This window comes from Passer montanus, unplaced genomic scaffold (assembly GCF_014805655.1).
Source record: "Passer montanus isolate IOZ18808 unplaced genomic scaffold, ASM1480565v1 scaffold21, whole genome shotgun sequence".
Taxonomy (NCBI): Eukaryota; Metazoa; Chordata; class Aves; order Passeriformes; family Passeridae; genus Passer; species Passer montanus.
The window spans coordinates 8,408,075-8,432,700 of NW_024366703.1; the positions used below are offsets into that span (position 1 = coordinate 8,408,075).

Sequence of the window (24,626 nt, forward strand, 5' to 3'; positions counted from 1 at the left end):
TCTCAAATACACTACTGATTTAGTCAACAAATCTCCCCAATATTTTATTTTTTTTCCCTTCTTTTCCATGATAATCAATCAGATTTATGTTTTGTTTTGGGATGGATTTTTTTTTTTTAATCTGTGAATGCCAGCCACGTTCACTTTGATCTCCGAGAGTTAAAAATTGTGAGAAGAGAACACTCACTGAAAGAAGGAAAGAGACTGTGTGTCCACTGACTTAGGCTATGCTTTGGAGTTAAAGTTTTCTGTCACAGTTGTTTGAGGAATGAGACAACAAATTTAGTCATTCGAGGGCAAGGTTTTCAGTCTTTTTTGTGATTTTGAGTAGGAAAAGGTGATAAAATGTATCAGCCAGTGTATTTCTTTTTAGTTGCAGCCTGAATTTCGGGATGACTTTAATGAAGGCTGGTTTGGATATCTGAGAGTAGTGTGGCAGAAGTTAAGGGGTTTGCCTCAGTTTTTCTAAAGGTTATTATCTGGGTTTGTATCTACCTTCACACAGATGTTTGTGTCTGTTTTTATTTCTTTGTCATTGTGACAGCACTGATATTTCCCAATTCCAGTGCCAATTTTGGTCCATGCAGGCTGTTTCAGCAGCAGTTCCAGTAGTGACCTTTGGATACAGCTGACATTACCTTTACTTGCCTAGTTTGTCAGCAAAGAGATGGTTAGTCAAATATGTGCCTGCCTCTCCTGTAAATCCAACTAATCATTAACTGCCAGATGGTGTCATTGCACAGTGCTGGGGAAACATCGCCTGATTTTTTACAGCCAAGTTTAGCGTTAGGAAAACATAGTCTTGTAAATGTCAAATTGACTCTTAAATAATCCTACATTGGAGTTTTTCTGTATTAAAACCATACCATACATGGAGGTGTGGATAAAAGGAATGACTCCAGTTTGGCATCTATGGATGACACCTACGAGCATCACCAAGGCACTTACCCAGTGGCTATTACTGGAGCCTCCCTTGGGCTAATGACTCATTTGGCTCTGGTAAGGGACTTGCTTCCCATGCCCTGTGGGCAAGAACACCCAGGGAAGGTTTTTCTCCTGGAGAGTAAAGCTAACATAAATCTGGAAAGTGTTACTCAAGCCACCATGACCATGAATTGTACTAAGCTGAGGACAACATTTTCAAACTCTAGCCTCAAGCTCTCTAATAAGAGTTCAGGGGAGATGAGACTTTCTCATAAATTCTTGGCATATATTGGAAGATTTCCTTGCAAGGTCACTTTAGTTAATTGAAGACTACAACACCACGGTGATAATAAACCTAATTTTTTTTTTCCTTTTCACTTAAAAAGGGGCAAAGTGAAACTGTGAGGCTAGGTATTTTATTTCATTTTGTGTGCCTACAGTTAATGCCATTGTCACTATAGTTATTTAGTGTTTTCAAATGTTAGGTTGTGGGTGACTAACTTGTGATTACACAGTAACTCAGTGACAGATATAAATGGAATCTGGATATAGAGGTAGATACTTTTTATTGGCTGAAATAGTGTTTATTTTTGTTGAAAAAGTTTCAAGTCAATAATGGTATTTTAGAATTCATGGCAACATTATCAAAATATTTCTCTCAGAAATTAAAGGAAGGATTATTGTGAAATATTTGACAGTTTTTTAAGTAATCTTAAAATTTGACTGAAACTTCATTTTGCAATATATGATTTTAAAAACAAAATTAAAGCAGGGAAAGAATGCAGTCTGAAACAAATTGTGTGATATTTTTTCCTAAACATAATCCTAGCCTCATTTTGAACTATAGATTGGTAAGTGCTGTTTTAGGGATATTGTGATAGATTCTATGGATATCTAAAAGAATAAAAACGTAAATGACCCTAAGAGCAGGAAAATCCTTCACTTTCTATCTCTGGGAAATGCTGCAGGACTGTTTTATAGAGACTGCACAGACCCCATGAGTTCCATTAGTGCCTATGGTCAGTGTAGTGTTCAGACTGCTGTTCCCCTTTCTGAGCACAGTCCGTGTTCCTTTTTGAACAAATTTATGAGAGATTGACAGAAATAGTTGGATGTGGGAAAGCATCTTTGTAGAAGGTGGAAAAAACCCATAGTACAATACTGGAGAAATATTACAGACTATATTTAGTTTACCTGGGACTAAAACCAAAGATATTTGGAGGTTTGATGTATGTTTATGCTGACTGATGACTACCTTACGTGGAAATTTGTTAGAACTAATCTCTTGTACTATAAATGTAAGCTATGAAGCTCTAAGTTGTAACTGATGGATGCTTTAGTATTGTTGGTGCCCCTCTTCTTACTGCCTGCTTTCCTAGGAAAATAAGTGTTTGACATTTTTACGAAGTCCCGTGGATGTCATGCTAATCGGGCTGCCTAGGCTCAAAGCTCTTTTAATGAGGGGAAAAAAAAATACTAAAAGCATTATGGCTAGAAGGATTTTGTGCGATTGTGTGATTTTTGAAGGGAAATAATTTTAAGTACTTTAAATTCTCCATTAAAATCCATGAATTACATAATAAGTGAACTCTAAGTAAAGTGCTGCATGATAAAGTGTCATATTATGTATACACCTCTGTAATTCTGGCTAGTATCACAGCAAGAATGAGTTCTTTCAATGAAAGGTATATCCTTTGGAAGGGCAATTTTAGAATAAGTTGTCTTTGAAGGACTTCTTTTTCTAACCACCTTCTTTTTCTCTCTAACCTCTTTTTGCTTGAGAATTGCAACATATTTTGCAGAAGGGAGGACTATCCCTCTCCACTAATGTAATGGTGGATGTTCTTACGTAAATACTGTCAGGCTTTCAGAATTTGTGATTTGTTGTGATTTTAGTACAATTTGTGATGTTTGCCACATTTATGTCTTCAATGTTCTGTGGCTGGCAATTTTTTTTTCCTTAAGGCCTCAAAAAGTAAGGACCAAATATTTCTTCTCATTTGGCTTAAATCTAATGCCTACCACTATATGTCACCTGTTGCACTGCAGTTAGTGTTTTCAGCCTTTGGCTTTGGTCTCTCATCTGTCAGGTTTCTTTATCTCCCAGGAGCCAGTCTCTTCTCTTACCTCTCCCAGTGCTGATCTTGGATAATTTTATAACCCCATCTCCCCCCCACTCTCTTAGACTGAGTGCCTGGACCAAAGCAGACTAGTTGAACCACTAGCAAGAAAGACCAGGAATGCTTTAAGGAAGAGTTTATGAATATTTCTCCCAGTTTGTATCGATGCCTGGAGTGGGTCCCAGTGCTGTGTCTGTCTGAAGAGCACGTGGTGGGAGGACCTGTGTTCTTCTCCTGCAAGAAGGTAACAAATAAGATCAAAACCCATCAAAATGAATAAGTCCAAACCCCATCACTATGTTTCAAAGGCCAGTGTTGGAAGCTGAAATGCTGTACTGCTGACTCATGTAGTCTGCCTGGCCTGACTTCATCCTGGCTCTCCTGATGCACGTGAACTCAGACACAAATTAATTCCAGCCTGTCAGGAACAGTCCCAGAGTAATTCTTTGTGACACTTAGTAGGAAGCATTGATGAAAGCCAGCCCTCTAATTAATATATTGAATAATGCATCCCTCTGAGGCATATGGGGATCTCCCATACTGTCATAGCTTGGCAAAGCTAATCAAAAGCCGGGCTGCCAGGCTGAAAGTAGCATCATATTTTGTGTATTCTGGCTAGCAAGCTAGCAAGGAATAATCTCCCCTGCCCCCCCCCCCCCTTTTTTTTTTTTTTTTTTTTTTTGTGGGGAATTTGGGTTAGGTTTTGACCTTTGTTCTATATCATACTAATCTCTCAATTTCTGGGAAAAGGGATGAATTCTCAGTGTGGGGGAGAATCCCTCCTGTCTGAAAGATAAATATTTGGGAATTCTTTTAAAATCACTACTGTTCTGAGATGTTTAGGGATTACCTTTTCACATACTCTGATTACAAACATAATTTTCTGGCTCTTTCATTCAATGGCAAAACACCTACAGGCATCAGGAGTGAGCATCTTTTCTGGATCCATCCTCCCTTTGCCCCAGACCTCATCCCCGATGGCCCACTTGATTTCACCTTTACAGCTCTTGTTTCTTTACAGCAGTTGTGGGTGGAAGCATCCTTGCAGTGGAGGAAGTTGCAATCCAACAGAGGATTTATCCTCAGTGAGTACATCAGCACTATCAGGGACCATTTTTACTTGAAACAAGATACCTCAAAATTCTTGAGAGATTTTCTTAAAGAGAATCAGGCAGGTCCCAGGTAAATTCCAGTTCATTTCCCTGAAGGACACAGGTAAATTCCAGTTCATTTCCCTGAACTGACTTCAGCTGCTGAACCTTTGGAAACTTGCCTGGCATTAAGCTGAACAAAACCAGTTGTTTTATTTAACAGAAGAAGTTGAGCCCATGCTGTGCAAAAAGAACAGTCTTATCATGGCAAAACAGACAAGATGTTTCTGCATTAATTTAAATGTGAACCATTTGTGTTGCTCAATAACATCCATTAAAGATAAGGAGGTCCATTTTTATGCCTTCTGCTTGTTGTAAATTAACAAACTCTCTTAAAACGACAATTCATCAGCAGTTATATGAGGCAGAATTCATTCTCGGCTAGAGAAGAAAATGAAACTCCCATCCTTTCATTCCCTGGCATTCCCCTGAGTCTCCTCTGTAGAATGAGATGATTTTAATTTTGCTATTGTTAAGCACAGTGAGCATGAAGCTACATCAGAATGTAAGAGCAGGAAGGAGCATCTTATTAGCTGCACTACAGGTTCTTTTAAATAATGTTGATTCAGTAACTTGTGTCTTGCTGATCATATAGAGAAAAAGGATGAAAAGCCAGTGAGTGATGCTGTTTCACTTGCATATTTGTAGTGAGTTAATTGGAATAGAACATAGCAGTGGTTACCGTAGCTCTGTAATTATCTTGCAAGATAATTGTTCTCCATTGGGCAGAAGGCAATAAAAATGAGAGGTAGACACATTTCCATGTTTAGTGGAGTATCAGAAGTTCTGTAGCTGAGTTTGAGAGAGAAGCATACTCACTTGTGTCTGCCAGCAAGTACTTAGGAAATAATAAGTAATACCTGTAGACTTCAGAGCTGATTTCAGTAGATCTGGGTTTTCTCACTTAGGAAAAAATCCTACTTTTTATTGAAAAAAATAAAGAAAACCAAGCCAAAAACTCTGTCACATTTTTGGCCAAAGGATACAGACAGATTCTTAGGTTTTGCTCACAGTATTTTTGGTTTTCAGGTTTTGATTGAAAATCTTTGAGTGAAGGAGACATGTTCCATTACGATATTGATTTTAGGAGAAATCTGTAATAGTGACTCCCTAAAGCCATTTCTAGATCTGCAGTAGTTTCTCCAGAATTCTTTTTTTTTTTTCTTTCTACAAATCATTAGATTTGAGCAGTGTGCTGGCACTTTGGAATTTGCCTTGAGGATAGAAACCAGCAAAGTATTACTTTTCATTTGGCCTTGTACTTCTCTTTCCTTTTATTGCTCCTCTGTAACAACAGATTAGGAACCCAACAAAGAGAAGCTCTTGTTTTACCTACAGCTTGACCATACACCTTTGCTTCTTGACATGACTCCCACTGCAGCATTCTGCCCTGAGCATTCTCACTTGACCAGGGCAATGCTTTTGGGATGGGGATGCTTTGGGATGCTGCTGTTGTGAAGAGCTGGGAGTGTGTCTAGGGCTCAGCCCCCTGGGCAGCATTGTCTCCTTATTGTTTGTTCACCTGCATACATTAGAGCAAAGGACCCCCAGAAGATCTCTGGTTTTTTTGGTCTCTCCTGCTGCAGTGTTGCTCTTTCACTGACAGAGAGCTGCTGCATGTGACTGTGTCTGTTTTATTCATCTCCATTCTGCCTGTGAGGTTGCTTCTGTCTCGGATGCAAACTTGTCTTGTCATGAGACACTTGGTGATCTGCTGACCTCATGACACTGTTGCTTTTACAAATCATAGCCACACAGACTTGCTGTTTCTACAGGCAGAGCCTGTCTTTCGATATCTGTCTGCTGCCAGAGTCCTTTTTGTTACCTGCTTCTTTGTCTTTTCATCCTGTGGTATTGAGACAAATGAGCATCTCACTCTCAGCAGCTAATTGAGTGTGATTTTTTGGGGGCAAGGAGACATGTTGATGCATTTATGCTTGCTGGTCCAGAACAGAGTAGTTCATTCTACTCTCTATTTCTTCTCCTTACCTTTGTTCTTCATTCTTTTCTTTCCCTATTCCTTTTCTGGCTGATGGCTAAAAGTCAAAGAAGGAAATAAGCCATTTGTTCTCTTCAGGTTAGTGTCTGAAATGCAGAGAAACAACTGTCACAAAAGGTTTGTGAAACAAATCTATTTTTTCATATTGTTTTTCCCCAAAATGCATGAAATGAACCAAAAATTCATTTCCACAATGTTAGATGTTATCCCAGGGTGATTCTTCACAATCTCCTGCAACAGGGAATGTAGAGACTCATTCTTCCTTAATTAATACAATGTACAATGCTCATAGGCATGTGGGGCTCATCAGCAAATCCTATACGTATTGTCTGTGCCAAGTTTCATACTGGCATCCCCTCTTTGGACAATTTAAGCTTTATTTTTATCCATCTACTGCTGCATTCATTTATTAAATGATGTTTTTGCTCAGAAGCTTTTTGGAGGCACTTTATTGTGCCTAGGCCTCTGTTAACGGCTGAATCACTGAGCCTTAGCATTTCAGGCTTGTCATATTTACAATTGGAAAACATTTGTACAAATGAGGACAATTAAACACACTATCTGATAGTATCTGATAACCCTTATTTTGGTGTAAATCATTTCTTGAATGGGTCATGTTTAAGATACTTCTGCTAGGAAACAAACTTGGAAGAATATTACAAGTCTTACACACATTTCCTTTGAAGGAGAGGAGTAACTTCAGTGAAATCTTTGGTTACAGGACTGCCAGGCTGCACTGAGGGGTCTTTGAGCATGTACTTTGGTTTTCTAAAAGTGATCTGAAACAAGGGGGAAAAATGTTTTATGAAAAAGCAAAGCAATAATCTATAGTAATTCCCCATGTTTTCATGGAGTTCCCATGTTTTCTTTCAAAGGAGGGTAGCCAAGCACTGGGAAAAATTAATTGACTGGGCTTTATAATATAGTAGGCACTAAACTAATTTTAAGCAAATGCAAAAACAAAAAAAACCAACTCTTATTCTTGTTTCCTAAAGGGACTCGAAACTTTAAATAACCAAAGTTAAATTGTTCTGCAAAAGAGTGTCCCTTCCAGAAGAAGGCAAAACAGAATCAAACCCTTGTGTTGGAATGTGCTTAAAACTTGCAGACCTCTAAACCCCAGGAAAATTCCCTCATTCCTCTCAGAAATGCCCTCTCTGAAGCAGCACTGTTGATGTTGGATACATTTGTGATAGGGAGCTGATGGTGTGTCGTGCACTCAGGCTTTGGGAGGCCTTCAGGACAGTGATGTCTTAACTTGATGAGCTGATGCTTCAGTACTTCCACCATATCCTGATGCTGGTACTGCTAGGACTTAGCAAAAGAAAAGGCTTCTTATTCCATTAGGATAAAGCTAAGCCCTCAGGACTGCCTTTGCATAGCCTGGATCAGCTGTACCCAGATGAGTCAGGAGCAGCACATTCAGCTCCTCAGCACCAGGACTGGGGCTGCACCTGGGAGCAACCAGGGCTGCCTTGGCACAGCTGACACTCCCTGCATGAGCCTCAGGCCCCATAAGGAGCTATTTCAAAGGCACCATGGGGAAATTAGGATGCCACCTGGAGCACATGCCCTGCCTGTGTTGCTGGTCCTTTCAAACCTTGACTAGGCTGTGAATAAGAATCTTTGGCCTTCTACCTGCAAAATTTTTCAAATATATTTCACGAGAATGTTTTTGTTTTTTTTTTTGGTTTTTTTTTTTTTTTTTGGGATTTATGGTATAGGTTTGGGAAAAATGCCACAGGACTTTAAAGGACTAAGACCTATGAAATGGATGAGAACTAGATAGAGCCTTATTTGTATAGGTTTTGGTGTTAGCATAAAGAGAAAAGAAAAAATAGTAAGCAACAGCAGTGTTATTCCCTGTTAATTTCTGTGATAAAAAGAATACCTTCTTTTATGTACTGAGAAGAGAAATAAATGATGCTCTGTGCAGCAGAGCCTGGTGCCTTTAATGGATTCTTAGGTTGTGGCTGACATGGTTGAGCCTAAATGCCAGTTTTCCCCTCAAGGAAAGGATTAATTTGGACCTTTTTCCTCTTCTTGGTCTGGTTTATGCATAAAAGAACTGTGTGCAGCAACTTTGTGGTTCAGGGGCCTGTGATCCACTGAGCTTACAGGGAAGGTACAGGTTTAGACATTTGGTCTTGGTGGGTATGAGATGCAGGGAGGCAGATGCATGTATGCACATATGAAAACACATGCCATGAACACATTGTTTTTGAGATACCATGCAGAAAACCGCCTTAAAATTCATTGGGACCATTTTAAAAAGGATTGGCTTTGCTGAAAAGAAATTAGCTGAGAATAAACACTAGGCAACTTTTTCCCCTTATCTTGCAAGCTAAGTCTCACAACAATTACTTCTGCTAATGTCCAGAACTATAGCATCACGAAAACTAGCACTGGAAAAGATGTAGAAAGCTCCAGAGACCTAGCTAAGACAGTTCCTTACAGTATCTTCCTGCCCAGCTTTTTTCCCAAGCTTCATTTGAAATATGCTGTGCAAGGAAGTTTTGCCCATAACTCTTCAGAGACCTCATCGCATGCTAACACATCCAGCAGTGTCTCCCCTGGCTCAGCCACAGGAATGATACTGTATTTATGTGTTTAATAAACATATCCTTTGCCCCAACAGTTCTACATTTGTATAGCTCTTAACTATGGTAGTTTATGGTGGTTGGCCAAGGGTTGTGTGCAGGTTGGGTGCATGGGGGCTGTTGCATGCCCAGAGTTAATGCCTGCTGGGGGTGATTTTAGACCAATTAATGCATAAATTCGCCAACTGCAGTTATTGATACTTAGACAAATGTGATGCAGTATCAGGTAGAGGAGAAGACTGTTGGACAGGTCGGTGTCATTGAGCAAGGGTTCTATGTGGAAAACTCCAGGGCAGTTGAGTGGGAATTTAATGAATTAGTTCCTGCTTCCATATATGCACATGGGCATGGCCCTTGTGTTGCTTGGGGGAGTTAGAAATTAGAACTGCTTGCCTGGTGTGACCCTAAAGTGTTTACTCACTTCTGGAGCAGGATAGAATTAAAATTACATCAGACTAATTTGCAACATCCACTAATTTAACTGCAGTTGCTTTCAGCAAGGGGACGAGTTTTTCCTCCTTTACATACTATTGTACAATAAATATGCCTTTTTCCTTGATGTTTCTAGCCCTTATTTACTGCACAACATCCTGCTAGCTAGTATCCATGTTTCTTCTGTCTCTTTGCATGGACACTGTCAATTGCCTTCAGTCTGATGTCTTAACCTGCAAAAATGGGTTTTCAAGTCAGCATCTTGGGAGTCTCAATTTATTGTAAAAGTTTTAATCTTGTTTCCAAAGCTGGTGAATGCCCCTTTGACTGGTCAGAAACTGGACACACCCCTGGCAAAAAGCTCAGTCCAGCAGGTTCCAGATCAAGTTTGAAAGGCTGACTCCTGTAACCTGAATTTTGGCTTTTACCTTGCTGTAAATCCCAAACATAAATGTTGCTCACATTCAGTGATGCTCACTCAAACCTCCAAAACTCTTGGGACCAGGAGACAGAGGAATAAAGCATCTCTTACCCTCAATTGATGGTTTAGGGAGCAAGGATCAACAGGGGCAGTTGGAATTGCTCAGCTGTTTTCATTTAAAATGCTAGAGGAGACATATGTCAGTTCTTCTTTTCACCTTTAAATGCCTGGTGGGTAATGCAAAATAGGTAGAAAAAAATGCAAAAATTGTTTATTCCATGGAAGGGTATTAGGGTTGGCAGAAAAAGTGGGTTGGGGTGTGCAGTAGGCAGGTAACCTGAAGAGTCTGTTTTTCTTTTTTCCTTTCTTTGCATGTGTTGGCATTTTTTATTTTGAAGTATACAACACCTTGTAGTTAGAAACTACAAGGAAACACTTCAGGAAAAGTTAAAAGTGCAGAATATTGTGTTTTCCATGCCCTTATCGGCTGCTCTCCCTCCCAGAGATGAAATATTACCAGAGTGGCCTAGTAAATGTGCATCCTTGCACAATGCTCTTCCCTCAGGATAGAGATAGGGATCTTGCCAGGATCATGTCCATCCTTCAAGAGCACACGATTCTCTTCTGAAAAGAAGAGAGGAAAGACCTTGTGAAAATCAAGAGCTACTGTGAAAACAGAAGGGAAAAACAGCAGCAGAAGATATCAAAAAAGTAACAATTCTTCCTTTTAGTGGAACTCAGAGGTAGTTTGAATTCTTAATTGGAAAATTATCCTGTGCCTGCTACAATTCTGGCTTCAGGCTCCACATTTTGAAAACTGCTTTTGCAGCAGTTGGGGAAAGTGTCAGCAGGAAAAACTGACCTTTCCTGTCACTACTGCCTGCATGCTCTCAGCATTTTGTCATGCGAGGGGTGATTAATGAATAGGGATGGTGGAGGATGTTGATTTAGCTCAGTTCCTCACAGTGAGGGTGCCTTATTTTACTCCCTGTGGCCATCCAAGACAGCAGCACACATGGGTGCATTTTGTGAACCTTGGTTTAAATTTTGCTGTCTGGAGTTTATATGTACAGATCTGTTTGACCATGGGTCAGGACCTCAGGCTCCTGAGTGTTAAATACTCGTCTTTATAAGCCTCTGGACAGGGTTGTTAGCTAGAGCACCATGAAAGCCTTTCCCAGCTGCCACACTCTATGGGCTACACTTGGTTGTATAAGTCAGGGGATGCTGACATCTCTCCTCAACATGCTTTATTTGCTTAAATAATATTGAGCAGTGTATCGTTCAAATGTTCTTCAGAGTGTAAGAAAATACAAGGCTGTGAAAGTGTCTCTTCTTGTTTTGTTGCTGCTCCTGTATTGCCAGACCAGTGAGCTTGTTGTAGTGAGTTCTCAAGGCTAGAGAATTACAACAGGATAAAGGAATAGCTTTAGAGTCTGTGTGTGTGTTTTTGCAGCTGTGCTTCAGGATCTTACTCTTTCCACTGATGACTTTTTTGCATTCTTCGTGTAAAGCTCCTCCAGACAAATGATGAGAGACCATTTACTAAAAATACCTGAATTCAAGAGTCAGAGCAATGCAAAGCAAAGCTCTGTTCCTTGCCAGTGGGAACAGATGTGAGGTGAGGCATGAAGAACCAGCATTGACTGGGGATCTGTTTTGCAATCAGTCATTGGTATAAGAAAGCACCTTGGTTTGAGTGAAGGAAGGATGACCAATGCATCACTTTTGAGCCTTATCTGCCTGCAGATAGAGCAGCCTGTCTTTGCTTTTGTGTTGCAGAACACTTTGTAAGCTTTTCAACTTGTAGCGCACTATTTGAAGAACAGAGGAGTACTAGGGGTGTGCTGTGTGCTAGTCCTTTTTGTCATCATTGTTATTCTGAAAAGAACCATTAGGCTTGTCAAAACTAATTAAGGGAACAAGTAGATGGCACTGGAAAGGAACTTCAAGCTAGAATGACATGTTTCAGGGGATCCCTCTCATTCCCTGGTGCACACTTGAAAGGCATTATGAATAGATCCACAGAGCTCATGCATGCAAATGCACAATGGTAACGAGTATTCTGGATTTTGTTAGGATATACTTAGGTTCTTCTAATTGCAATCCATTTTAAAATGAATAGTACTGTGGCAGACTGATGTCTCTTATTACCTGGGCAAATAGTTTTGTCCCATTGCTGCAGGGGGAGATACAGTGCCTGCTCCATCTGGAGGGAGGGACCCAGAGGATGTTAGGGGCCCAGGTGAAGCCATCTGACATTGTCAGGTGTGTGTCAGGACACAGCAAATGGCTCTGAGTAGGAGCTTGGTGCCTGGCTTCCAGAAGGATGGATGCCAGGAGAGTGCATTTAAGGCTGAATTTAAGTAGGAAACCTGTTGGTAAGGGCTGCAGGGCAAGTCCCTAAAGTGTTCCCAACCTTTCCCTCCAAGTGCTGGAATTACCACTCCATTTCATTAAGTTGTGATGAATAGATATGATGGTCAGCATGTACATCTGTCTCTATTGGCATGTCATAGACAAGGGTGATTGTTATTGAATGACTGAAATTACAGCAGTTAGTGCTACTCATTTGAGACAGGGCAGAAAACCTCTGCTGTGGACTAGAAAGATTGCCTTCTATATACATTGGGGACTAAGACTGCAGCACACAGTAATGTTTTTCACTGATATTTAAAGGAATTTCTGTGTATCCTACTGTCACTTCTAAACGTGTCCATATATTGGGAAGCTTTGATCCCAATAATTGTGTGATCAGAGGAACTCAGGCTCATTCTGGCATCCTTACCAATAACAGACAGCCCTTCTTCCTTGTGGGATCACCCTGAAACTGATGGTAGCGATTAAGGAGCAGACTGTTTCTCACTGTGAGTGGAATGATGAAAGCCCTGCCTGTGCTGCTTTGTTTTGTTGTGTTGGTATCTTTTGGCCACAATTCAGAGCGTTGTGAATGGACTTGCTATCGATGTGGTGCTCTCGTTAACAAGCAGTGCCAGTTTCTGTTACCTGCACAGTGGGTCATAATGTAGTTATTTTGACATTTGCAGCACTGCCTGATCTTAGCTGAACTCCAGCACATTTATATGTTTGTCATTGCTTCGGTTGCTGTGTTTTTTGTGGGATTCACAAAAATGTATCAGAGCATCTGTATTTTTAAAATAATAATTATTATTATTATTATTATTATTTTTACTGTTTTTGCTGTTGATGCCCCAAGGATGAAAATGGCAAAAGAATGAGATAAAAATGTTTTCAGAACATTAGGGAATTCTGAACATTGGCTGGCTCAGAGGGAATCTATTATTTACAATCTACTGTATCAAATTCAACTCCCACCGAATTAGAAACTGATTTTTGTCATTGTCCCTTTTTAATCTAACCCTTTGGTTAACTCAGAAGAAGCAGCACCATAAATCTCATGGACATCTATGGATTTTTTTTCCCCCTGCCAGCCATTGCTAGGACTAAATGTTCATCTCTCAGTGATTCTTATCAGCCAGGACACTAATAATAACATTTCTGTTCTGGGCTTGACTTTCCCTCTTCCAGAAGGAAAAGTATCTTTTTAATGTGCTTTGGAAAATATTTTTAGGGAGTAAATAACAATGCATAGGAAGATTTGACTTGGGGTGCTTAAGTTCCAGCTAATGAGATAAAAGAAACTCATTGTGCGTTTTTCATAATTGTCAAGGACCATGGATGGCACGGGATCATGGTGTGAATAATGAATACTTTCTCATCTTCTTAAAATCAGAAATTCACCATATGTGCAACATTTTTCTTCTGAAGATGGGGAAAAGGAGGTAAAGAATAGCAAGATTGCCCAGCAAACCACGGACAAATCAGTGAACTTAGTCTTTCATGTTTTTAATCAACCAAATAAAACCTCCTTTTAATTTCCTTTCTGAAGGCATGAGGTTGCTGTGCCCTTGTTTATCCTTCAGCATTAAAACAAAACTCAAATTTTATTGGGTCTTGGGACCAGCTCTCTTTGCTGTCGCTAGAAGAGTCATAGTAGCCTTGATCTTGTAGACAAGGGACAGGCAGGATCACTCTCCCATGCCTGGGAAGGTTGGTGTAGGGCCCCTGAGCATGGTCTCTGTGGGAATACAAAGGAGATCAGTTGTTAAAAGGTGGAGACCTACATACCAGGTGTCCCAAGGTAGGTTTAAACTGGTTTTGTGTTCCTTCCCCAGCTCTGTCTGATTGCAGCCTTTCAGCTGACTGACTGTCCTCTCTCTTCCTCTCCTCCCAGGTCAGTGGCTGGTTTGGATAAAGAACCTGACCTTGTGCACATGGAAGCCCGGACAGCTGATGGACGTGAGTGCCTGCAGCCAGTGCTAAAAACTGGGCTTTGAGCCAAGAATGGAGTGGGAATGTGAATCCACTTTACCCATGTTACATCCCCATTTACTTTTAATTGGCAGGGGAGATGTGTGTCATGGGGTTTGATGTGATGTTCTTATCCTGACCTGTAGGGGAAAGTCATGGGCTGCAGGGCTTGTGTCTGTGAAGGGAGTGGACAGAAGCACAGTCTGTTGGCCTAAGAACCCATCTATCCTGTTCCCTGTTTAGCTGTTTCATTATCACATGGTTTACATCAATCATAAAGAGCTGGGCAACCATCACTGTACCATGGAACCTCTGTGCATTTCCAGAGGTGCTCAGAACAGCTAGGTGGTACCTGAGAATCTGAGAAATTACCTGCAGTCAGACTTGCCCTCTGGCCAGAATGTTCCTATGCCCCTTTGTCTTGTATTGAAAATATTTTGTAGTTGTGCTCATCGTGTGTGAGTAGGTGTTCCATACCAACACATTACAGGCTTGAAATGGTGCCTGGATCTGAAGCAGGAAATAGGAAAAAAATTTATCAACCCCTCACTGAAATAAATCTAGTCACATTTGCAGTGGAATGGATTCCTACATAATAAATCTCCAGCAAGACATGGTATTAGAAGTAAGTTGACTTACTCTCTCCAAAGTGTTTTAGATATTTCTCACAGGAACTGTAGCATAGTAATACATCTGCGCCATGTGTGGAACTTTACTCCAGTGTGAGGAAATGAGAACGATGGAACAAGTGTCCCATTTTGGTGCAGGGACAGTATAGAAAAACAACATAGGATTGAGGAGTTAGAGGATTTCTGGGGAAAAAAAAAAGCCTCATTTTTGTTGGTTGCAAACTTTTCTCTGTTTTAGTCAAGTGCTGCGTAGGCCAGATGTGTGAACAAACTCCTGTCTATCAAGATGGCTTCTCTGAGCTTGTGGATGTTCTAATATCTCTCACTGGCCTCCCACTGCTATTTAGTGATGGCAGCTGAATAAATAACCAGGCAATAACAGCTCAGGGGTGACAGCTGTTTGTTGAATATGTGGAAAAAGCAAAACAGGCCGACAGGTGGGTGGACAAGGTAGGGAAGCATCTTCAGTGCCTTTGCTGCTGTGTGTACTGTGGCAGGTATGATGGGAGAAGTGGTCAAATGCAAATAAAAAATCCCAAGCAAGCAAGCAAAGTGCTGATGGAATCTGTTTTGAAACTAAGTTTAAACTTGCTCACCCAGCTATTTGAATGTTGGATATGTCAAGGATGTAAATGTTTGAAAGATGTATCCCCAGCTTAAAGACAGCTCTCTTCCTTCAGGTCTTGTTTGCTCAGGGGTTTGCTCTTTATTCTTGTTTTAATATATAAATTCAGCATTTTGAAATTGGCAGCTGATGGTGTTGAGGGTTTCACTGGAAGCCAGGCTTGGTGAGTAGTGTCAGCAAAACAGCCCCACTGCAGCTGCCATCCCAGATCTGCTGGGCTGTGCTGGTGACCTGTACCAAAGGACTCCTTTCCAGCACAGCAAAAAAGAACAGTGCTGCTCCAATTAGAGGTTCTAAGGCTTAAAACAATATTAGTTTGTGTTACAAAGCAATGACAGCCTCACAGCTATGGACTTCCCCAGTGCTGTATTGTTCAGCTCTGGGTGCTCAGGAATGGGGCACTGAACTTTTCTCCCAGTTAGTTCTGCAGCAAATTGGGCCTTCATATGCTCAGTGAAAGAGCTGAGGCACCTACACCTGCTGGAAAATGGGGCCCTGCAGTTCCTCTTGATCAGTAAGCTTCTGATGAAAGTTTTCCTCAGTATTATGCAGAAGGAAGGAAAGACTTCTCTAATGCCTCTTTTAGGTCAGTTTGGTGGCTCAGTCACTTATTTGATGCATTAACAGACATAGATTTAAGTATGCCTAGTTGCTTAGTTTAATTCAGATAGAAGAATCCATGCCTTCAATGTCACTGGTTGCTTGAAAAATACATGATTCTTCTAGGCTGGGATTTTTCTTTCCTCTTCTTCTGTTTGCCTCCATGTTTTTAAGTAAAAAAAAAAAGTAATGAGTAAAAGCAGTGGAGAAGGGAGGGGAAGGGATGGAAGTGTTATTATTTAGGACTAGACTTCTGAATTTGAGGATTTTGAAATTTTTTAAAATTATATATTTTTAAATTCTTTTGCCATTAATGGGACTCAAGAACCTGTCTAATACCAATTCAGACACTAGAGCCTAAAAGGAGCTCTGGAGCTGGGAAGTGGTGGTGGGGCATGCTGGAATCTCATTTGTCCATAAATGAGTCAGGGCTATCAATGAGCTTATGGATCTGGGAGCTGGCAGTCCTGTTCACCTCTCTGGTGACTGTCCTTCAAGATATCTTGCCACGTGGTTTTGTCTGTCCAGTCATTAGAAATGGTTGTGTCTCTGAAAAACCCATCTGCCCCTCTGCCTAGTCTCCTTAAATACTGCAAGATGCTGATAATTCAAGTGCCTATCTTATCTCAAGATGTTCCCATCTTTTGTAGCAGATGAAGTTTTTCACATTTTTTCGACATCTTGGCAGAGTCATTGTAGCAGAATAATAATCCAGGATTGCATTTTTAAATTGTAAAAACATGTAGGAGCCTTGGGCATTGTGCCTTCTGCCAGAGTGTAATAGGCAGCAGCAAGGACAGGGCTGGATGCAAGGGAACTATTATGATCACACTGACACAAGCACCCACCAGCATTCCTGGGAAGGATATATTGAACTTTCTGATGTTCAGTGAGTTAATCTTCACCCCACTCACACACACACTGCAATAAACAGGATTTGAATTATAGGAAAAAAAGGGGGAGAAAAGCCAACCAAAAGGATAAAACAGGGTAACTAATTCCTGGAGAGTCTACATGTCTTTTTCTTTGGGGGAAAAATTATGGAGGCCAGTGAGATTTTTTTCCCTCTCATAGAAACCTTCATGATGTTATGATTTTAAATCTTGCCTGACACCAGGGCCTGATTTAAGCTGAGCCAATCTGCCAATTCAATTTGTCTCTATCAGCTATCCTTTTCCCTATTAGCCATGCTGGACAGCCATCCCAGGAGGAAGGCAGGACTTGCTGTCCTGTGTCTAAGTCACAGTCACCTGCACACAGGTTGGCCCTTTGCAGCCTTCAGCACAACAGCTTTGATTGTTTCACTGCCTCTCTTCAGGGACCCACACCTCTGGGGAGAGAGCCTCTTGTGCTCCTGCTTCCTGCCAAAGCTGGCATGGCTGGCAGGAAAAGATGAGACGTGGTAGCTTGGCTTATTTCACCAGTTTGTCCCTTCCAATTTCAAGAAATTGTTTCCGTTTTGTCACTTCAAAAAGGGTAAAAATACACTCCAGAATCTCAAGATGGAAGACTGTGTTAAATAGCAATGAGGAGGTGGTTCAGGCTCCTCAGCTGGAAAATGGCTGTACATCTGTGAAAGCCATTCCCTAATCCTAAGTGTGGTGGGAAGGGTTTGTGTAGAGGCATGGATGCTGGGATCTGAGCTGCAGCAAGCCCTCCAAGCTGCTTGATGTCCATATTGCCATATTCACAGATGAGCTGAGGAAGTGGTTAGAGTCGCTTATAAGCATAGAAATTTTTAATGCTGCCTGGGAAGTAGGGAGCCCTTCTCAACTCCTTTTGCAGTGGAATGTTATAAAAATGCCAAAAGTAACAAAAAATCCAACCTGCTAAAAGAACCCTGAAAACCAAAACACCCAAGCCCTTTAATTCTGGTGTTGTACAGGACAATATATGAATTGGAAGTAGTGCCCACATAGAAACAAGCTCCCTTAGGCAATACACCCCCAGTGAAAGGTAAGGCTTTGGAAGCATGGCTGAGTCTCATGTCACCTGCCCCTCGGGGTGAATGTCCTTCTACCTTGTGGCTGCCCCAAATGGGGGTGCAAAATTACCTCATTCTGGAGGAGAAGCGGATAATACCCTGAAAGTTAGGATGGCCTCTTCTCTCTTAATGGAGGCTTTTGTTGAGAGACCCTGTTCTTTCTGTGTGAGAAGATGTGCTCTGTGAATGGCACATCTTTGTGCCAATGGCACACAATTCCCTTTTAGAAGCTTGAGCAGAGCCTTGAGATTGTTTCTTGCTTTGAGTTCCACACAAGTGGGAATGGAACTGGGTGCTGCTATATTTTTTACCTGATTTTTAATGTATTTTAAAGGGATTTCAAAATAAATTTCTTTGGGGAAGCAGGAAAAAAACCAAGACTTTACTTTATCTGGTACCCTAAAGCAGAGAGGTTTAAAGATATTTTATTTGTGTCTGTTTGGTTGGGTTTTTTTTTTTTATTTTTTAATAAGCTCATATTATAAAATATATGAAAATAAATAAAACAAGAGACTAAATGGAGAATGGGCAGTGAGTTACCCCCCTTCTCCACCACCATCTCCTTGTGAATTTTAATCAGGTGCCATCCTTTGAGTATATTTGATTGCTGGTGTAACACACTCAAAATGACACATTTCCCAATAGGCAGGAAGCTCGTTGTCATGTCAACACTTGTGATTTATCTGCATTTATTTGTGACAGGTTTTTATTCCTCTTCCCATTCTGTCACTCAGCAGCAGCAAATTATCCCCTTTTTGGAAGGATAAGAATATCCAGGCGACTGTGTGGGAGAACGTACTGGAGGGAATGAGCTTCTAAAAATACAACTCCTGACCTCTCCTCCTTGTTCTGCCTAATTTTAGAGCTACCTCAAAGAGCAAGTCACTGCTGTTGATCTCTTTGGATAGCATGGCAGCACATGAGATCCTCTTGTTTTCTGAGAAGTTGCTTTTATCCACTGCAAGGTTGTCTTAGGTTCCACGCTGAGGAGCTAAATAGCAACTCTGGGCCAAGTGTGTGTATATCAGTTGATGAAGAACTTTAATTTATGCCAACTGAAAGTCTGACCTCTCTGCTTTTGCTGCTGGAATTTTATGGTGGGAGAAAGCACAGCTCTGATACTCTGGTTATTGGCACTGTCTCTAGGTCAGGTGTTTTTCACCATACACTTTAATCACTGCCCAGTACTCTGAGCTGGCACCAGCAACATTTTCTGCTGCTTTAGCATCCTCAGTGGGACTAGGATTTCATTACTGCACCAGACCTGTGTGACTGCTCTGACTCAGCCCTTATTAACCTGGAATCCCTGGCGCATCAACCCAGAACCAGGTCTGCAGCCTTTAGACAGGGGCCTTCACTCACTGGGTGGTTGGGCATGGACCTTCATTAGATTAAAGCTTGGCTGTAGTTTGTGACTCTTTTAGACAAAATAATTTAGAAATTATTAGTCTAATTATTAATGTCTCTGATTTGCATTCTTTTTACATTTTTAAGAGTGTTGCTGGGACAAGGCTATAAAAGAGGAAACTATCAGTCTGTGAATCTTGTTTTAGAATTTGAGGAGGCAGTTAGCTAAATCTCTGATTATCCCCCTAAAACTTACCACTGCCCCACATATTGCTGTCACTGTAAGGACACAGACCAAGGACAAGGCAGGTTTCTTGTGATGGAGAATCCTATAAGCAGCTTTGCTGGGCTAGTGACTGTCTTTTTAAACTTCTCTTTTATCATTTTGGGCTCAGTTTGACAAGGTCTGTGTCACAAAGTTCTGTTGTGAGCTAAAATCACTGCACCAGGCTCACCCCAGCCCTTACAAACTCACTGTTTACTTCATTGATGTTCTGTCCTCACCCTTTGTAGAAAAGCAAAGAAGCATTTGAATCTAAGAGGCCTGTAAAAGTGCCAGAGTGCAAAAGATATGACCCTTTTATCACTCCAGCTGTCATCTTAGTAGTATTTTTATTTTCTTCCTAATTTGCAGTTTTCACAAGAGCAGTTGAAAAGCAGAGATGGCATATTTAGATTACACACATCCAGAAACACAGTGCATTCATTGTTCTGTTTCATGAGGCCTTTTCTTAGCCTGACTGAAATAATGCTTAATCCCCTGTAACCTCTCTCAACTTGCTGGAGGTGAGCATGTCTCTTCTTGTTCTAACTTTCTGTATATCTGCTTTCCCTTCTGTTTTCATGTTCTTCTCCCAGTCCTGTTCCTTCTCTCAAGCAATGTCAAGGCCTGACAGGATCCCATTAGTGTGATGGTCTTCTGTTCTTCTCTCTAGACAGAAGCATTTGATGCTTCTTGCAGTGCATATACCTACTGTTAGGAATCTTCAGCCACTCATGCTATTTCATGGCCATGGCATTTTCATTCTGAGCCTATGTTTCCTATAAAGACTTAATTTTGGGAGATGCTTGTGATTTTCACAGAAAAATAACTTAAATTTAATAGTGTTGATTTGGGCCTTTTTTTTTCCTTTTTGTATTTTACTGCCACAATTAAAACCAGTCAACAAGGCTAGGGGGTTTCAGAGGAAAGACAGGGCTATGATTTCCAGAAGGGTATAGGAATTGGTGAATTCTACCCAGGGTGGCTTCTGCTCTATTTGGTCTCATCAGCAGCTTTCTGATGCATTTATGGTTGGTACCCTTCATTAATGGGGGGTTTTGAACTTCAGTCTCAAAAAGATGTCTGCACAACAGTGAAGGGAATGGGGAATGCTGAAGTGTGGTGAATTCCTGACTTCAGAGGGCAGTTGCAGTATCAAAGGCTGAAGGCAGATCCTGAAATAACATCTCCCTAGTTGGAGATAAAACCTTCTTTGGAGCTGCTGATGGTGTTTACAGAGAAGTGGCCCCTACCTGGACATTTCTGATGTGTCCCTGTGCTCCCATTGCAGACACCCACTACTTGACCTGCCGGATCCAGGAGTGCTCCGAGACCAAGAGGAGCGGGCCCTTCTCGCGCTCCATCGATGTCAGCTCCCTGGTTGTTCAGGATGAATACATCTTCATCCAGGTGCGTTGGCTCCATGCAAATGGGACATCAATTCTGCCTGCACAAGGTATTTCTTCTTAGGGTATATTCTTAGGATATTCTTAGGATAAGCACATGGGACTCCCAGTTCTTAAGAGCTGGGAGTTCATCCCATTGGCTCTGCAGTCTGGGAGAGATACAGCACTTGATCTCCCTGCTCATCACTTGCCTTGAATCACATATTTTTAAAGTTTGTTCATTAAGAATCCATGAATTTCACAACTTGCTATTTGTGTGGCTAATTGTAAAATACGAAGGAACTAGAAATGAATTCCGGAGAACAGAGAAGAACAAAGGAAAGGTATGAATGATTATTTTAGCAGTTGGAGAGGTTTATGCTGATTTGACAGTCAAGTATTGCTGATAGAGTGAACCAAAATTTGTAGTAGGAGGTAAAATAGCAGAAAAATTGAGGAAAGTTCTTACAGGGCAACTTCAAAGTGATTAATCTTTAAATTTGTCAGTTGGTGATAATTCTGGAGATGAGGAGAAAGTGTCAGAAATTGAATGAGAAACTATGCATTTTTGAGATTTTTTGAGAATACATGGGCTGGATGGAACAGGGCCATCTCTCTAAATTTTGTGCCTGTGGAAGCCTGAGAATGAATAGTACGGTCTGGAAGAACACTTCCTGAAGATGTACCGTTTGGTTGAAAACTGAGGGCCAGGCTGCAGTGATTCCAGATTGTAGGAAACTCAGGAGACACAGAAATTACAGACATGGTGATGCAGGAGGAATAAAATGAGATGAAGACTGGATTCAGGTGGTACAAAAAAGACACATGTTTCCCAGTTTGAATAACACTGGGTTATATTAAGCTCCTATTTTATTTCCTTGAGTGAGGATTTTTCTTGACTATATCCAAATTACGAGAAAGATTTGCTGTGTTTATTGTCAGACTTTCTTATAAAAGGGAAGACTGATAAATCTGTACTGGGATTAGGTGGAAGATCATATCCCTGTGGCCTAGGAGGACTGCAGTATGAAAACTGCATGCATTTGAGCAATATTGGCAGACTTCTGAAAGTAGGGAGTGCGCTGCTCTGGAGATGACCTACTGCAATGGGAGCCACAGCTCCCCTCAATCCCCCATGAAACCCAGTCTGCTACTGCTTCCTTTGGCCTCAGTGGAGATCCACTGCTAGAAAACACTGTGAATTCAGTTTTTGCTACTTATTAAGTAATGATTTGACTAAAAGCAATGGCTTTCCAATTGATAAATGCTCTACTCTCCAAGGAGTATCTTAGGGAGACTCTCTTAATGTGGTGGTTTGTCTGTGGCTAAGGGTGTTGTGGAGCATCCAGCTCTTTAAGCATGAGGCCTTACAGATGTTTCTCACTCCACATCTCTCATCTGTGTTAAAACAAGGCCACTCTGTGTAGAATCTTGATCTCACAGTGAGGACGTGGGCCTGATGTGTGTGTTCCTCTGCCTCAAATCAGCAGTGAGCAGCTCAGGCTATTAGCTTCTAAAAGCTTTAAGTTTAAAAAAATAATCCCTGTGTGTGTGTACAAACACATGCATGTATGTATATGTAATACTCAAGTGTCTTGACTATTCTTAGCAAGGTTTTATTATAGCTTAATGGGTGTTTGAATTGAAAATCACATCCCCACACTACAAAGCTGTTAAATATACACACAGAACATTGCTGCTGCTTTGGGCAGGAGACTCTCCATGCCCAGGCTGTCTATCGCTTTCCCTGTGTTTTGTGTCACACTGGCAGGGTTTCTGTCTGTCCAGCAGCCTGCTGTAAGTGGCTGCAGATGCTGGGCAGGGATTGAGCCCACGCAGAGCTCAAGTGACGCGCGGGCACTTCAGATTCCCAGCACACTCTGAGCTGAAGGTGTGCTAAATCCAGGATATGGTCAATGGGCTATGCAGTGTTTCCTTGGTACGTGTGTAGGAGTGCTGATAGGTCCTGGATGTGTTAGTCTCACAAAGCATGTGGTATTGCTGCCTATTATGGGATGTGTCAGATTGACTGCTTGCAATGTCTCAGCGTGTTGTTCAGTCTGGGTAATCTTGGACAGAAGTGTAGGAGCCAGGTCTTTAGAATTTTAAATATTAGACAGAGATGAATAAATAAATATCAAATTAAATGTTAAGAGCTTGGTGAGGTTTAATAGCTGCATAAAGCATTGGTGCATGAGTTCTGATGTGTCTGTTCTGGAACAAATCAGAATTAATGTCTTGGAGTGGAGAGAGGAGCTTTTTTTAAAAAACTTTTGTCATTAAACCAGTAGATTTTTATTCAAAATCTGTAGGCAGTGTTCCTCTAAAATTAGAGAGATCAAAAACTTCAGGGGCAATTTATCTCTTATTTCACTTATTTCAACATGAGCTAGGTCTCTCTTTGGGTATGCCTTTCTCATTAATATTTGAAGGAACCTAAGCAGAGCTTAGTGCAAACCCCAACATTTTTGACAGTTAAAATTAGGGAAGATGAATTCCAGCTGTTGATATCAATGTCTTAGATTATCTGCATAGAGTTATTTACTAGTCAATATCCTTTCTAAGCAAGTTGATAATCAGGCCTGCACTGTAAGATTCGTGGGGAGCATTAACTTGTGTAACTGCACTTGAAGCAAACATGATACTATGATCCATAATAGATAGGGGAAAGAAGAACACAGAAGATATTATAAAGCCATTATATATCAACAATTCCTGTTGTGCAGCACTTCTGAAAGGATCTTTCAGAATTGCAGTACAAAGAAAGAAAATGAGAGTGATCTTATGCTTGAAAATTTTATCTGTTGAAGAGAGTTTGAAAAGACTGGCACTTGTTGCCAGGCAAAAGAGATAAATAACATAGCCCATGAGGAAAGATGTAAAAGGTAATGTTGAGGGAAGAAAGAAATAGCTACTAAGAGAGAGTAGGAAGAATTATTATGAATAAAACAGTAGGTGATCACTCCGAATTTATTGACTGACTTTCTATTTGATTCATCAATAGTTATTTAAGGATGCCTATCATGTCACTAGGATTGGATTGGATAATTCTGCATAAATAGATATATTAAGAGAAAATCTTACCCTCTCTTGCATATATAAGTTTTCATTTCACAGTATTGCTGTGGTGTAACCAGGAGCCAATATCATAATCTTCTTTCATGATTAATACTTGAAATTCATTCAACTTGCAAAACAAGTAGTTTTTTAGTGAGAAAACCTTGGAATATGTCTGAAGTTATGTACTATAGCAGAAGGAGCTAATTTGATGATCAGCTTTGCCATTTAATGTCGGTGTCTGTGGTGTTCGATTACATAGCTCTGCTCCAGTGAGTACTTGTTACTGAAACAATATCACTTTCCAAACTTAGGTGCAAACATAACCTACAACTGCCTAAAAGATGTGATTTCCCAACAATTACCTAAACTGCTATGGTATTCTCATCTGCAGAGCCTACATTAAAAGACACGGGGATCAGGGATAGTCATTTGGGATGAGTCGAGAGTACTGATACTTTGGAGAATTTATATGTTAAAAAATAAATTACAGAGGGAAATCTCGGAAAGGTATTTTTAAAGCAAGTCTTGTATCAGGGTTTCTAATGGAATTGGTCAGGTAGCTGAAAAGTGTTGAAAATTAAATAGGCTTTAATGAAAATGGTGATTATTTTTCAGGAAATTCTATTTTGAGTGAGACAGCATTGTTTGGAGAGAACCTTTTTATTTTCCTATCAGTAAACAAATAATATCAGTGCTACTCGGTTCTGTAAAGAGAAGCTCAGAAATGATCTGTGTGTTGCCTTGTCAACAGATCA

General features: G+C 40.7%; 1 protein-coding gene across 1 annotated transcript in view; it reads left to right on the forward strand.

Annotated features, from left to right (window-relative positions):
* SORCS3 (sortilin related VPS10 domain containing receptor 3) overlaps nt 1-24,626 on the forward strand; it is a 263,846-nt gene that overhangs the window by 171,915 nt on the left and 67,305 nt on the right. Inside the window, 2 exon segments of the mRNA XM_039709347.1 lie at nt 13,903-13,967; nt 20,718-20,836. Coding sequence (XP_039565281.1) covers nt 13,903-13,967; nt 20,718-20,836 — 184 coding nt within the window.